Here is a 16,281-nt window from a genome sequence, read left to right on the forward strand (position 1 = left end):
GACTTCACACTTCTCCTTTTCTGTTTACCAACAGCGTTTTTCCATTAACATTTTTATCGCTGTGACTGCGGATAGAGACGCCTGCAGGCCGTAATTATGGGACATTATCTGGAGAAAGACAATGTGTCTGGGTAATTCAGGTTTTAGACTTGTCAACACCACCACAGTGGCTAAAGCAGCTCCACCATGAAGACAATTACAGAGGGCTGAGACCAAACAGTGTGCAAAATCTACACAGAGAGTGAGAAGCCATCTACCTCCAGAAGGGAGAACACATTGACATCAGTGACATTGACAGTGGGGTTGAGTGTGCTCTCGGGAAGTTTGCAGATGGCACCAAGCTGCGTGGTGCAATTAACACACTCAAGGGATGGGATGCCAACCAGACAGGCTGAGCAGCAGGCCCAGGAGAACCTCGTGAGGTTCAGTACGTCCAAGTGCAAGGTCTGCACCTGCATCAAGGCAACCCCCGCTATCAGTACAAGCTGGAAAGGATGGTGCATGGCCCTGCCAAAAAAAGACTTGGGGTAGGCTGGATATAAGGAACATGTTCTTTATGCTGAGGGTGGTAAAGCACCAGCACAGGGTGCCCAGAGAGGTGGCGGTGCCCCATCCCTGCAGACACCCACAGTCAGGCTGGAAGGGGCTCTGAGCACTGATGGAGCTGTGGGTGTCCCTGCTCAGCGCAGGGAGTGGGACCAGACGGCCCTTAGAGGTCCTTTCCAATGTAAACCATTTTATGATTCCATGACGTGATGGAAAAGGAGAGCATTCAGCCCTCAGCCTGTTGTGTTTTGGTTCTGCAGGGGCTCTCCATCACTACGTAACAGTGCTCAAAGAACTGGCATGCCAACCCATGCGGCTTCCCTGCAGCCAGGCAGCTCCACTGTGGGGCTGCGAGCAGCAAATCTGGGTCAGGCATGCTACAAAGGATGAACGACAACAGCAGCAAGTGCTGAAGAAGAGACTAAAATTAGCTCCTGACTCGTGTTCGAATTAAACATTACCAAGGGGAAAAGAGATCATTTCCAAAAGACAAGCATACGTCTTAAACCCACACAGGCTCCCCCATATTTTACACTGAAGAACAGAGATAAAAAAAATAAAATAAAAATAAAGGCAGTAACCAAACATTGCTGGAGAAGGGGGATTTTGCTCTCCCTTCCATAGCTGTGGGGAGAAATAGGAATGAGGTTATTGGGGACCACAGCCCAGCGTTCCTATGTACCCACGCACTGCAGCAGCATCACTTCACTTTATCGTCTCCGCAACATCGCAATTTTTAGCCACGGAGTAGTGCCACACACACATTTTGTCAAAATAAACCTTAGCTAAACGGGTTTTACAGGACCAATGAATGAATGGGCTGCAAGAACTGCTTGGTGCAGGATCAGCGTTTTCCACAATCATTTTTAAGACGTGATTATAGCAGAACCATAGACTATGAATATTGCTAAGCCGCTGCCTGCTGTCAAATGCTGTCAAGAACACACAAATTTTTTAATATATTTTTACATTAAGAAAACAAATCAACCACCCAGATTCAGGAATATGGTCTGTTTAAGGCATAGCCTCTCATTCTGCATCACTGTGCTCATAAATCCTTCGCAGCTTGGGTGACCACCTCCAGCAGAGCAGATGCAGCGACTGTTTTTTTACATCTCTGAATATTAGAGGGTTTTTAATGTTAAATAGAATGTTTTGCTAAGCAGCAAGGACCGCGTGGAGGTGAAGGCAGATCACGTTCTATAGCAATAAAGCTTTATGTACACTGCAAGAACAGAATGCACCTAATGAAAGCGGCTGCTACAAACAGCTTTGCATGAAGCTGAATTCCCAGAAAACACTGAGTTGCTCTGCCTGCACTCTTCCTTAGAGAATCCCTCCCAGCAGATCCAAAATGAAGTAAATTATAAATACTCAATACCCAGTGCAGTATTTATTGGATATTTCAGAAGCCGTGCATCTCCTCAAAGCTCTTTCTCAATCAGCAAATAGACACGACTGAGAAGATTAATGGCATTCTGGATACTGGCACAGAATTGGGAAGGAACGCCATGCAAACCCTGCACGAACTGCTCAAAAATCACCAGCTCCTCAAGCTCACCCTCACTGAAGGGCATATCAGTTGCACAAGGGACTCTGAGATATGACCAAAGGAATTGCAGGGTACAAATGTTCAGTCAGAGGAGGAAAAGGGCTCATGCTCAGGCATAGTACCAGCGGCACATCTCCCACATTAAAGCACTGGCACGACCGGGTAAAAAGCTCTCCAAAAATTGTATCTGTATGAAACAGTGACTGCAGTACTGCATAACCAAAAAGGCCAAACTTCAGTGTTGCACTAGCTGCAAATCACATTACATGAAAACAGGAGAACTGCGGTGGCTTCTGTCTGAATACCAGAGCCTCTTGAATGAACAGATCCTTGTGTTCAGAGAAATCACAGCTTTCTCTCTTGGGACTTTTCCAGATGTTACTTCAGAGACTCCTGATTCAAACATTTGGGAAGAATTACGCACAAAAAAGCACCTCCTGTTAAGGCAGGAAACGTGCACGTTAATGCACCGTGTTACCCAGATCCAACAGCAAGGAAGTTCTGATTTCAAATTCCTCCCCTCCTTCAGCTAAGAGCTGACTTTCAGCATTCGAGTGGCATGAAACATCCTTTTTGCTTGGTCTCGGAATTTCAGAAGATTGCAGATCTGAAATCTTTATCTTATCTCTTAATAGTCCACCTGCCTACCAGCGGCACTCCAAGACTGAAATTAGAAAATCAAGCTGTCAGATGTGTCACATTTCACTTTGCATAACAAGCAGCAGCAAACAGAAGCAGCCACAGTAATGCAAGTTCTTACTGCCATCCTGCTGGACTGCAGCTCAGCAGAGCTCTCACAAAAACAAGGGCTGTCAGCTCAGGTCAAAGCAAACGCTTTCATAGGATGGGCAAAGGTCTTCTAAGCCAAAAAAAAAACAAACAAAAAATCCAGTTTTGCAAGTGACGCAAAACACTCCGTAGCTCACGAGGGAAGATAAGCTACTGAATGAGATGAGAACATCTCTACTTTGATCTTGTCACTCTTGCATTCACCAGATCCTCCACGGCCTACATGGCACCAGCAGGGAGCCCCGGGGTAGGACCATGGAGACACATCAGCAGTCTAAGCTACATGAAGATGAGACTGAAGCTCCTGGGCATTCATGTGGCCACTGCTGCATTCAAGATATCTTGCTTGAAAGACAGTGACACAATAGAACGACACACTTGGATCCAACAGTCTGTTCTTCTTTCTCTGCTTTTGCTTTTAAAGCGAGTCAGACACTTGGACATCATGATGATCAACAGGAGGGTGGGCTTTTTTTTTTTTTCCTTTTATCAAAACGCTGCTATTAAAAAATAAATGTGAGTCATTGGAGATTGCAGATCAAAACTCAATTCTTAAGTGCTTTGCTCCTTAAAAACTGCCAGTTTCTTTGTAAGAAAGCACAGCTCCAAGAGCGTTTTTCAATTAGCCACCTCACTGCTCCAAGTCCTTTTTTTACATTCCTTATTTCACACTGCTCTGAAAATGCTGAGCTTCACACTTCCAAAGAAAAAGGCAGTCAGCTAGAACAAACGGGCTCAATCGGAGCTGCAAAGCATTACAGGAAAACGTGATTTGGGTTGTACTGCTGCAGCTCTGGTCATCCGCTTTGACCGTTGTGATTTTTCAATTGATTTTAGCTATGCTTACATCGAAACTCTTTGGGATGAAGTCATCTATCCTCCACTCACTGCTTTGCCAGAGTTTCTGGGGCTGAATAAATGAATAATCATAGCCTGTAATGACTGCAGAGTCTACATTAAAACAAAATAACAAGAGAATCTGAGGACACGCATACGTGCAACCGTAACGAGTTTTGAGCTCAAATGCTGTCTGAAAGCACAGAGACTGGGAACTGTCATTTCTCCAATTAACTTCCAGATTTTCTCCTTTTTGAAGCTGCTGCCCGCATGCCAAACTTCTTCAACCCAGATCACACTTACCTGTAAACATGAATATGTAACATGCAATTATTGGGGCTTTTTAAAGAGCACGTGGTGTACGCAGCTCTGTTACAACATCCTGTGATTTAGATGCGCTGCAGAAAAGACATCGCTCAACATCCCCCAGAAATTCAGCCTCTTAGGAACAGGACTCTACAGCTGATTAATTGAGCACAGCTGTGCAGCTATTTCAGCAGCAAAGCAAGGTGAATGGATTAATGCATATTAAATAAATATTAGCTGCTGCATAACAAAGGAGATTTTTCCTTTACACTTGGATCAGAGCATTACCTGACTGAGAAGAAAAGCAAAACAGAAATCCTTGTAATATTACCTGAGTAAGCAGGAGAGCATGTCAGCCTGAGTTTACCACATCTCATAGGTCTCGATGCAAATGTACTCTGTAAAACCAGACTGACCCTACGACCATCGTATTGGACACAGACGGGCAGCCTAGCCTGGGCAGTTCCTGCACTCAGATGTTGTTCATCTCAAGCACAAATAAGGGTTTAGTCACAGTCCCTAAAGGCATTTGGAGACTGCATCCTGAGCAGAACAGCGTGTTTCTATACAATAAAGACTTTTGTAAGGAATCTTCTCTCTGAAGTTCCCCCATCAGCAGAAATTGTTACTGCTGACAGCACACTTCGCTGCGTGACGCATGTATAAGTAGCTCTCTTTCCAAACAGATGGCTGAAAGACTACTGCTTCTTTAAAGCAAAGTGAAATCCTCCCAACTTCCTTGCTCTCGGCTTAAGAAAAACAAGAACTTCCTCCCATGGACACACGCCCATTAAAGCCAACCTGTTGGCTGTGAGCACAAGTATTTGTCCTGCAGAGCTAGGGCAGCTGGCAGCTCCCAGCTCAAGGAGCCAACATCACCACTCAGGGCCACTTTTCCCTGACACTCTGCCTACAGTGATGTGCTTCCTCACCTCTCCCAGCAGGGACCGTCGTGACATCCCTGTGTGACCACAAGCTCAGAGCACTGGGAGCACAGTGCCGCTCCACAACCAGCACACAAGCACGTGCTCACATCAGCAATCAATGTGCTAAAGCCTTCCATCAGAAGCATCAAAGCGGTTTGAAAGGATATGTTCTGTACTAATGGATTTCAGTGGGTTTGAATGGAGATGTTTACGGGGTGATTTACTGCTGGGGAGCAACAAATCCACACTCCTTTTGGGCACCTCCTGATGGATGTCCCCCCATGACGCCGCTCTGACAGCCGCCTGCTCTGAGCCATTGCGATCCATCAGGCAGCGCTTCCCGGCATCTTGTTACCGCCGTCCTTCTCTAGATGAGAGGCACAAGAGCATAATTTAAGGCCTTTCAGGTGATTTAAATGTTCTCCCTCAGATCTGCCCTCCTAAATTAAACCGTGGCTGCTACAACATGGCTCCATTTAGGAGAGCTTACCAGCACAGCACTGCTTAAACTCAGTGCACCAGGGCAGCTATCTAACGCTGCTCCTTTGGCCACAGAAAGGCAAACTGTTCTGAATTCCCAATCACAGTGACACATAGCCACTTCCTCAGACAGGACTTGGATTTTAAATGAAGGATTTTTCCGTTGCTTTCACGTACCCAAGGATTTTGGATCATTGAGAGCAGCTACTCTGAGAGTTCTTTAATTGAGAATCTCAGCTATTAAAACAGTGCCACCCTAAACAAACACCAAAAATACAAAATTAATTAACAGCTGAGTCTTTGGCCCTCCCCCATTGAAAGCAAGAGGGAAAGTGGGAAACTACCCAAAGATGCTGAAAAAGTAGTCTTTTTCCAAACATCCCTTACGAGCTGATAAGTTTTTCTTGCCAAGACAGACAACTCACTGCAGACAATCCCCATATATGACAGAAAACAAAAACAACAAAACAAACCACAGCCTCCATTCATTTCATCAACTTTAACTTGCAAATCTGAGGGAAGGGGCAGCTGGAAGCGGTGATGCCTTTCTCAGTCTTGTTGTTAGCAAGCATGCCCACAGGCTCTGTTGCAGAGGATTTGCTGTTTGTAAGAATCATGCGGAACAGCAGTGCTGCAGCTTCTCACAAAGTGTGCAAACAGCTTCTGGAAACGTTACCACCAAACAATGCAGAAGAATGGTATCCCACATGTGAAGCAGACAAATGCCTCTGAATGGTACAGCGCTGCATGGTGAGGGGCAGGCTGAGCCCAGGAGCTCAGCAGGCAGGGCAGCAGCACACTGCCACATCCCAGCAGCACAACGGACCACGTGCTGCCCCATCCAATGCCATCCAGCAATTACAGGTGAGACTGGAAGAAGTCTGTGCAAAGTTCTGGATGATCAGTGTGTCAGTGAGCTCTGTTTGAAATCTATCAGCTCTTGATGGCTAATTTTGTACTACACGAGTAAAGCAAGTTCTAATAACTCACTTGGGACTCCACTCCAGTACTTACAAGCTACGTGCTTTTCATATTCATAAAACAAAACTAATTGCCTTTCATGGATGAAATGTTCCAAGAATTTTTAATCCATGGCAGCTGCAAACTCTAAAAATCCATCCCCATATATTTAAGACTCTCCCTCCCACCCACTCACGTGTAACACGTTGTTTGCTGCAAACAAACTATACAACAAAGATAACCCACCAGGCTCCTACCTTAGTATTCTTTCTCTTTTTTTCCACAGGTTACTCCTGAAGTCAATTGCTCATATTCTCACATACTTAAAATGAACTGAAAACACTAATTACATTTAGTGAGGGGAATAGAAAAGGACAAAATCTTTCAATTCTACAGCAGTTACAAGTTTACCCCTTAACAGCAGCATGCTGCAGGCAGATTTTTAAGCAAACATTCACATGAGCTAATTAAAATGTGTTACAAATGGAACAAAACACATATAGCATGGGGCTGTCTCACACACATTCCCATATCCAGCACTCCTGTGCATCTCTGGCTACGAAGATGAGAGCTGCGTCCTCTGCACCACTACAGCAATGCCACATGTGGCACAGAACGGGCAGACAAAAGCCTGCAGCTTTTGAAGGCTGACAGCTCACGTTTCCTTGTGTGAAACACTTCCATTTGCTTTTCAGTTCCGCAGCCTTCCTTCACACTGCTCTGCAAGATGACAGCAGGGCTGCACAAGAGGCAGCTAGCTCCTACCCCACTGAAATTCTCCCAAACCTCCGTGGCTTGAAGCTCAGTGCCTGGAATCCACTAAATGTTCACTGCAGGAAGAGGGGGGAGCTGGCTGCTTTCTGCTAGGTAGCAGGGAAAGCTTCTGCCAAGGCTGCTCTCACTGGAAGTGCCCCAGTGCCAGCTGCCCCTTCCAACGAGCCAAGCTCACTCTTCCTGCAAAAGCTGAGAGCTAAATGCTTCCAAGCGAGCTGCTCAGAGAGTCTGGGAGCAAACCAGGCAACAAGATGTATGCAGGCAGTTCTGTCCTGTAGGGGCAGAGAAATGTGTTTCTTGGTCCATTACTACAGCCCCGTTTCTTACGTGTCACTGCTGTAGGTAACCCTGAAAAAGACTGATAAATAGAAAATGTAAATTCTAGAAGGTCAGACCACATACACTGCATTGTAACTGTCTCTATTAAATGACAGCGGGGTGTAAAATTAAAACCAATGTAAATGTATCAGAGGATCAGTGTACTTCTTGGTAAATAAACATATTGGTCTTTAGACGGTTAAAATTCTGACTAGAACACAGATTCTGAGCATGTATACATGGCCTATTTATCGTATGCTGCAGGGAAGCAAATCCCAGCAAATGAAACGGGCTGACCCAGCGTGTTCTGACAACCACAGGCTACGGGCAGAAGGTCACACTGCAGTGCGAACATCCACCATCTCCTGCAACCTGCAGGGACCCAGCTCTGCTTACTGCTTGTTCATCAGCAGTGCTGGAGGAAAGGCAATGCCTCACCTACAGGGAACCTTGTGAGCGCTGCTGCTCCTGCTTGGGATGCCTGTGGGACCCAGCAACTGGGGACAGCGAGCCCTGCCAGCTCTGCTCTCCTGCTGGGGCTTCTTCTTGCTCTCCTTGGTGATCATCAGGCCTGGAGACACCACTGCATACCAGGATGCACACCATGCTTTAGAGGGTGCAATGCATGAAATACCTCTCCAGCTGCAGCAAGACCACAAGACCACTGGCAGCCTTTAAAGAACCTGCCTGGTCAGGGGGTTCTGCACCACGCACGGACTATGCCAAGCTACTGGCATAGATGGGTTGTAAAGGCAGTTTTAATTACAGTAGCTAAAGCCCACACATGACCAAGCTGCTGTGTCAGAAAACCACCAGAACTCAAGGTTGACCCATTTGAGTTGTTTGTTGAACTTTAATCACTTTCCAAGTCTGACAGCTGCTCAAACTTAATTGCTCATTATGCTTGTAAATAAAAACTGATCTCACTCGCTGATTAGCCAACCATCTTACAGTTGCCATAACAACTTCTTGTCTAATAAGTGATTTCAGATTTCCCATTATTTGTACTAGTGGAGAATTTCACAAAGGTCTGAGATCGCTCCTTTCACTAAAATAGCCTTCTAATTAGAAGAGAAAATCAGAAGAGAAAGGGCAGCTCAAAGATCATTTATTTATTACAGCGTCTTAAACATGAGATAAGGGTACCCCAGAACCAAATATATGCTGGATCTTGCTTAACTCCTATCCTACAATCCTCTTATTATCATTCATACCTGCACCCTATAGCAATCAGGAAAATATCAGCCAGCATTCAGGCAGTAATTAGTCACAATGCAGAGACCAATTTCAAGATTTGCTCTGAAGGATATATTCCAGTAAAGTCTGCACATTGTTTTTCACTCCTAATCTTCAATTAGGAACCCATTAACTGGTTAAGTTCCTTAACACTGTGTTGCCTGAGATTGGCACTTGACATTTGGGGCAGGATTACTAATTAAGGCCTTACAGATGTCTGAAATAAATTCAGTACCTTGGTAAGTATTTGGCCATTGCAGTTGAAGTGAAAGGGCTCTGCTAAAACAAACAGACATATTTGGAAGTCTGAGAAGACAAAGCGGTGGGGAGCTGTAACTGCTGCTGGCCCATAGGCATGCTACAGAATAAAGACTTTCCAATTTTGCTGGCAAAGCTGCTGAAGCTTGCAGTTCATTTAATCTGCTCAAGGTAGCTCTTTGTGCATATAGGCAAGGAGGTACATCCTCTTCCTTCCAAAAGGGAAATAAATGCAGTAAGCAGTAATGAAGACATAACTAAAGATCCTGAAAAAGTCAGGAAATACCAGATTTTTTCAAAAGATTTTTTCTGCATTTACTCAGCTGTGCAAGAGGTGTGAATTCCTTCGTATCTGGATCAAACACAAAGCATGTCTTACTGGAGTATTCCATGAAAATACAGAGGATACAACGTGTCCAAGTTAAAAAATCCTCAGCATTCCGACTGCACTTGGCAAGCAAAGTCTTTCTCACCTCGAGACTAAGAACCTGGTGCTCTGCAAAGTCCTTGGGGTTCCAGCACAGTTTGTAACACCAATACGTGCCTCTGCCTTGCACATGGTTTCTTTGACCTGAATTTGAACAAAGAATTCTTTCCCGAAGTAATGTAAGCCAGAAGGCTGCCGAGGAGCAGCTGGGAGCTCTCAGGGAGCATGCAGGCTTACAACTACCAAACCATCCAGCAGGTCTCCCTGGATCAGCTCATCACCTACTGATGCTCCCTGAAACTGAGCTGCAAGCAAAGAGCTACCAGGGGATCTCTGAACAGACAGATGCAGACCCATGGTAAATATCCTACCCAGAGCTGTGCCAAGAGGTAGCCAAACACACAGTGTTACACACAGGTGCAGTTGTTTCCTCCCCGATCCTTGGTTTTGAGATGAGTTACTATGTTACTATACTATGGGACCCACCATTATCTTTGTGGCAGGTACAGAAAAGTCACGTTACATATAAGGACAGCGCTCTCAGCACACTTTCTGAATGTGTTTGCACGCTCCCTTCTTGAGCAATGGAAAAAGCACTTCTGAATCAGAAGATCTGGCTCCTTGAGTTCTGTAAAACATGTTCACCCCCAGCAAAGTGACTGCTCCACGGGGCAGAGCCTTCAGAGCCCAGCTCCACGTGCTCAGGAACCAGCAGCTCCAACAGGGCCCTTTCCAACTGCCAGTAACTGAAAGGAGTGAGCAAAACAAATGGGCAGCACTGCCCGCACAATGACTAAGCAAACACAGAAGGCAAGGCCTCGGAGATGGGCTTTTTAACCTCAGCAACAAGTTTCTTCCATGCAGAAAGCTGGCATTTCCCCAGGGGGCTGTGAAGGAGCAAACGGCAGCAGGCTGACCCTGCAGAGCTATCCCACAGATGTGGGCAAAACCTGTATTTCTTGGGCCTCCGGGTTCGCTCTGTAACACTGTGGGGTTCTTATCACGCTTCTCTCCAAATGTGTATGCTTTTTAATCACTCATGTGCTGCACACATTTTGAGACCAAAACACAAAGCCAAGGCGTGACGTGCTTTACCCAGAACCAAATGTCCAACACCAGATGAGGACAGAGGCTGCCAGGCCCCGCAGCCCCCGGGCTGTCCCCATGCAAGGTCACCATGCGGCCACTTCTGCCAAATGTGCTGCTGCTCCTATGCTGGCCACAAGCACACAGGATAGAGCAAATGCCTTCACTGCCTTCAGAGGATGCTAAATTCAAAACCCAGAGTGGGTTATAAAACCAAATGAAGGGTGGGCTGATTTAAAGGTGGTCTTTATTCTGCTAAGGAGAACATACAATACTCTTCTTCTGGTGAAAATTGAATGGATGAACTCTGGTCCATGGGGCTTTACTGACCGTGTGTCTGTAGTTACATGTATTGCAAATACATGGCTCAAAAATCTGGGAGTACACACACAGAGGGCTATCAATCTGGGAACAAACTGTCCTCACAGTGCAACCCCTCACGTACAGACTTCTATTAGAAGCATATGGAATAGACATTTAAGCGTCCTGTGCCGGAGGAGATAAAACTGCATTACTCAAAAATACATGCTATAATACCTTCATGAACTACAATCTGCTTTTGTGGCTATAAAATAAATCCAGTCTTAGGAACCCAGTATTAAATGGTATTATACTAATTATCCAGCTTCACACATACATGTAGTTTCTCCAAGTTTCCAGACTTGTGACTCAGTATTTATTTGCTCCTTTAAAAGCAAAGATATCCATTTTCATATTTCATGGAGATTTTCCTTACAACATAATCCATTATCATGAAGTGAAAGCAGATCCAAATAATCTTATAAAACTAAAAGCATTTTATCAGGCTCTCTTCTGCATGACAGGCACAATTCCGTACAAACAGTGGGGGCTGGACGGTTACAAACCACCAGCTACAGCACGTGGTGCAAATGGACTTAAACCCTAAGGACAGCACATCCCGTGCCCTCATCACCATGGGCAAAGCCAGCAATCACCTTTTGGATGCAATAATGCAATCCATGCAAAGAGAGATGATTCAGTGCCCAGCAGCATCCCTCAGACACAGCACGTGAGCGGTCCCACAGCCTATGGTCACTGTGTGCTCTCTGAATGCTGCACCCTGGTCTTACAAAAATACTCATCTAAAAGATAACTTTCATATTCAGCAGAGCAAAATGTAAGTTTATTCTGGAAGAAACTAAGGCAAACGGGATATGTGGGCCACAAAGCATGGGGTAGTTCTTCCTACAGCATTACAACAGGTTGATCCCTGTAATAAATCCATCTCTGCATGTAGTTATTTAATTAGGAACCACTTTGCTGTTCTAAGATTCACACAGATCTTAAGACATGTGAAACCTGAGGAAAGATCTTAAGTGTTTTTAGGAAGAAAGGAAAATAAAGTGTCTGCACACCTTTCTCATTAAAAAAAAAAAAGGGGGGGGGGGGGGGGGAGGGAACAAAGCAGCAGCTCTGGTAACAGCACCATATTTACAGTCGGTTTAACAACTTAGAATGGAAACCGCAAATGCTTTGATAAAAATCAATTGAACTGCCTCAGTATCGGTTCAGTAAAGTGCCTCTGCATCCTTTGCTGAAACCCTGTAGGCTGCTGAAACAATATTCCTCATGAAATCACTGCACCATGCCTGCTCTGAAAACAGGCTCCCAGGCAAGAGCCTGGACAAATGTCCCTCATACAAACCCCATTTCCCCAACAGGAACCAAAGTGCAAGCCAGCATTTCCCGATCAACAACACCCTCACGCCAAAGGACATGTTATTTCTAACACTTTGTTAAAGATTAACTTGCAGGTCCCTGTGCAATTCAGGTCTGTGCCGGGAGGCCAAGAGGCAACCAGAAGGCAGCTTAAGCAACCCACGTGCCCATCACATGGGAGCCATGACCCAAACACATCTGTCTGTCCATCCATCTGTCCATCCACCCATGGCGCATCGCACACAGCGCTGCTGGGCTCAGTCCCTTGCACACAATGGAGCTGGGAGGTGAGGAGTGAGCTTAGGTTCACACACCTAAACACTCCCCTGAAGTGCCCCCATTGTCTCTGGGGTAACAACATACAACAGATGTAACTGGGTTTACTCTTTCCTTACATGTAAGCCATGCAGCCTATACCAAACAAGCAGTGTCAGGAAAAAAACAAGTTACCAGCACTGCATACTCTTGTAATTCATTCAGTTTAAATCATCTAAGAAGTTTACACTAACCTACAGTAAGGATATTTGCTCTAGTAACCTTGAATAGAGTGGTGACACTTTAAAGATGGCTGCCTCAAAAAAGGAAGATAAAAATGCAATTTATGGCGGGACGTTGTATCTCAAGGTAAATTCCTGCTACTGTGATTTGTGGCTTTCTCTGCAAGGCAGCCTCTCGCCAGATATCAAGCATTTTGTCTTCACGATTTAACTACACATCTTTCTCCATTCTTTCTTCTCACTGGCAGGGACCTTCACAGGGAGCTCCATCAGGAAGCACTGACCTCAGACTAAAGCAATGCTGCGAGGTGACCCTGGAGACTTCTGCATCTGATGGGACGTGGAAAAGCTTCATCCACTCACAAAGCCTTTGAGAAGTAACTGATGGTGCTATGTAACCCCAGATGAGATTTTTAGCTTATGCATAAATATTGCTACTAACTCCCCTTCCTTCAACCAGGAGCTACAAAGCAACATGGCAAGAGCAGAACGGTGTTTAAGATCAGGAATGCCGCAACAGGTGCCTGCTTCAACTAACAGCCTTTCCAAAACAGCTTGGCAGGGACCTTGCTAGAGGCAAAGGGACAGCTCAGTCTCCACAGGTCAAAGAAAGAATCAGAGAAAAATTAAGCGATGTTTGTCCTTGGTAGCTGTGGTGGTGTTTCACACAGGCAGTTTTATCAGCCAACAGAAATCAGGTAGCTTTCAGAATGGAGAGTGGAACCTGGCTCCCATCTACACTGGCACTTTAGATGCAAGAGACTCAATCCATCTCCATTACAAATCCTCTGAGCTCATCCTAGCATTACTTTCTTACATTAAGCAAAAGAGTTAACATAAAAAGCCTGCCTGGCTTCAGACATTATCCAGATAAAGAGAAAGAGGAAAAAGAGAAAATCCCATGTATTACCTCTCTCAGCTCTCCCCAAACCTTCTCTGACATCTTTGCTCTTCCAGACCTGGCATTTATGCAAAGATGTTGCCCAGCCCTAAGTAAATCTTCACGAGATCCTCTGCTACTTCCTGGTGAGCTGATGGACCCACAGAACCCTCTGTGCTTCTTCCTTATGGTGAATGCTATGGTAAATGCTAGGTCCTGCTTGAAAACATCATAACCGTATTTTACACAATATGATTAAACAGCAATACTAAAGTAATGACCTTCTTTTAGAGAACAAAGAAACATAAGTGAGAATTATATCCTACGAGCTCATTGGAAAAAAAAAAAAAAAGCTGTGGAAACAGTGGGCAAATAGCACTGTCTGAGAACAAGGCGTGCTTTTGTCTTGCTGTTGTCTCAGAAAATCAGCAGTGATAATGAGAAGCAGAAAAAAAAAAAACTTTTCCAAAATAAAATCTGCAGCTCTGTCTTCCCCCCAGGGATGAAAAAACGTTGTTAAAGCATAACTGGATTTTGCATTATGGAAGCTGTGCTCTGAGCCACTCACACAGATATAACCTGATCCTCCAATGCAGGATCCCTCTGAGCTCTGTGTCAAAAGCCTTTAGGTTGGCAATGACTGCTCATTCAAAGAGAGCAAGGAGACATAAGAGCTATGCAAACCTCGGTATTCCAGAGGTAGAAAGGAAGAGGCTAGAAAAGCATATTCTACTGTTAAAATCTCTCAACAGTAAGTCCTAAGGAAGCCCCTTTAAACCACTTACTGATGCTAAAAGAATCTGACAATAAATAGATCAGGAATTACCACCTCCAGTTAACAATGTTCGATGTTGAACGCTTGTCCAAGCAGCAAAGCAGCCAGCTGTCTTAGCAGATGTTATCACATGGCCAAGGACAGCAATGCAAATTCACTTTAAAAATCATGGCTAACTTTCACTGTTCTCATTTTAATCCTCAAACTCTCAGCACTTCTCTGCCTAAGCAGAACAAATGAACACCTCAGGTGGCTAAAGAAAAACAGCAAGATATATGGTCCATATAGTCTGACAAAGCAAGAGCCCAGCCACCTTTAAAGCATGTGAGACTCATCCACTTAAGGGCCCTGAGCTCTGCCATGGGCTGTCTGCACGTGTGGGTGCAGAGCTGCTAGAAAGGAACTTCTGGGTTTTGAGGCCATGAGCAGCTACTCAGCAGAATATTTCCACTTTAATTCCCAAAGATGCAAATCCCCTGTTGTTTCATAAGCCAATGTCGAATAGCTATGGCTATAGAGCCTATACATATTATGCTACGTATAACCACTAGGTAAGTCATCAGAATTACTGTTGTTTACAAAACAAATCATGGAAACTGGGAGCATGGTTTCACCGGAGAGGGATGCCAATGCAAGTGCACACAACTGAGCATTGCCTTGCCTCCAGGGACCATATGCAACGGTTCCCATGCTGCAGGAATCCAAGCCAGTCTGCTCTTCTTTCCCACTACAATGTGGGAGAACTTGTATTCCTTCAGGGTCTATGAGAAGCAAGTGGGAAGCCATGACAGTCACAGACAAGTGACACAGCCCTGCAGGAATGGAACTCAGGCCTTCTCCTGTGGCCCTGGCAACCCAGACCAGAGCCAGACCTGCCACAGCTGCACACAAATACACATATAGGAGAGAAGGGGCACACACAGCAACCCAGCAAGCACTTGGCTGGCCCTGCAGGGAGGGCACATCCACAACAACCCACCCAGCGCCACCAAAGCACGAGCCCAACCACAGTCCAAACACTGGGCTGAAAGGCGAGTATGTGCATCTCTAACCTGCATCACTATCCCAGTACAGGCACGAGAGCTCCAGCCCTTGGGGACAAAGGCAGCTGGGGGCAGCTGGGGCAGCACAGAGAACGTGCCCTCTGCCATCACCCACCCTGAAGCACTCCTTCTTCACAGCCCACCCAAACTCTCCACAGCCCCGTGCGGGCCTACAGCCCTTCACGATCCCCAGAGCCCCCACGAAGCCCTGCAGCCCCTCGTAGCCTCCATGAAACACTGTGGCCCACACCCGAGCCTTTTCAAATCCTCACAGCCCCATCAGCCCCCACTACCAGACCCCCTTCACAGTCCCCGGAGATCCCCCCCCACCACAGAGACCTCCCAGCCGTTCCACAGACTCCACCTCGTGCCCCTCCCGGCGCCTCCCGGCCTTCAGAGACCACCACAGGCCGCCACTGCCCCCTCCGCGCCTCTCTGTGCAGCCCCACAGCCCGAAGGATCCCGCTAGCCGGAGGCCTCCAGCCCCTCCGTTGGCCGCGCCAGCCCTCAAGGCCCTACGAAGCCCCGCCGCTGCCTTACCGAGGCTCTGCCCCACCGGGGTGCTGAACGGGTTCCCCAGCAGAAACTCCATCTTGGGATGACAACAAACAGCGGCCCGGCGACCCTCCCTCCTCCTCCCCACCCCGCCCTGACTGGCAGCCACCAGCACCAACTGCCGCTCGCTTTGCTGGGCGTGGCCCGCCTCCTTGCAACCCATTGGGCTGTGCTCATAGGTTCCGTGATGCCATAGGTTCAGATGCGTGCCTATCACTGTCAAGCGGCGGGCCCGCCTCCTCAGTAGTCCCGCCCCTTGCCACGCCCTCCGGTTGATGGACAGGAGGGATACCGTTAGTGGCACACTCCATTGGGCAACGGTCGGAAAATTCTGCAATATTAATGGGCAAGTAGAC

At 46.4% G+C, this 16,281-nt stretch overlaps 1 protein-coding gene across 4 annotated transcripts in view; it reads right to left on the reverse strand.

Moving 5' to 3' along the window:
* The window catches only part of TOM1L2 (target of myb1 like 2 membrane trafficking protein), a 51,085-nt gene extending 35,085 nt beyond the window's left edge, over positions 1-16,000 (reverse strand). For all 4 annotated transcript variants that reach the window (XM_015294182.4, NM_001270967.2, XM_015294181.4 and 1 more), the window contains exon 1: positions 15,911-16,000. In XM_015294182.4, coding sequence (XP_015149668.1) covers positions 15,911-15,962 — 52 coding nt within the window. In that variant the 5' untranslated portion in view covers positions 15,963-16,000. The remainder of the gene's footprint in view (positions 1-15,910) is intronic.
* Positions 16,001-16,281: the final 281 nt, after the last annotated feature.

The sequence above is a fragment of the Gallus gallus genome, chromosome 14 (assembly GCF_016699485.2).
Source record: "Gallus gallus isolate bGalGal1 chromosome 14, bGalGal1.mat.broiler.GRCg7b, whole genome shotgun sequence".
Lineage (NCBI taxonomy): Eukaryota > Metazoa > Chordata > Aves > Galliformes > Phasianidae > Gallus > Gallus gallus.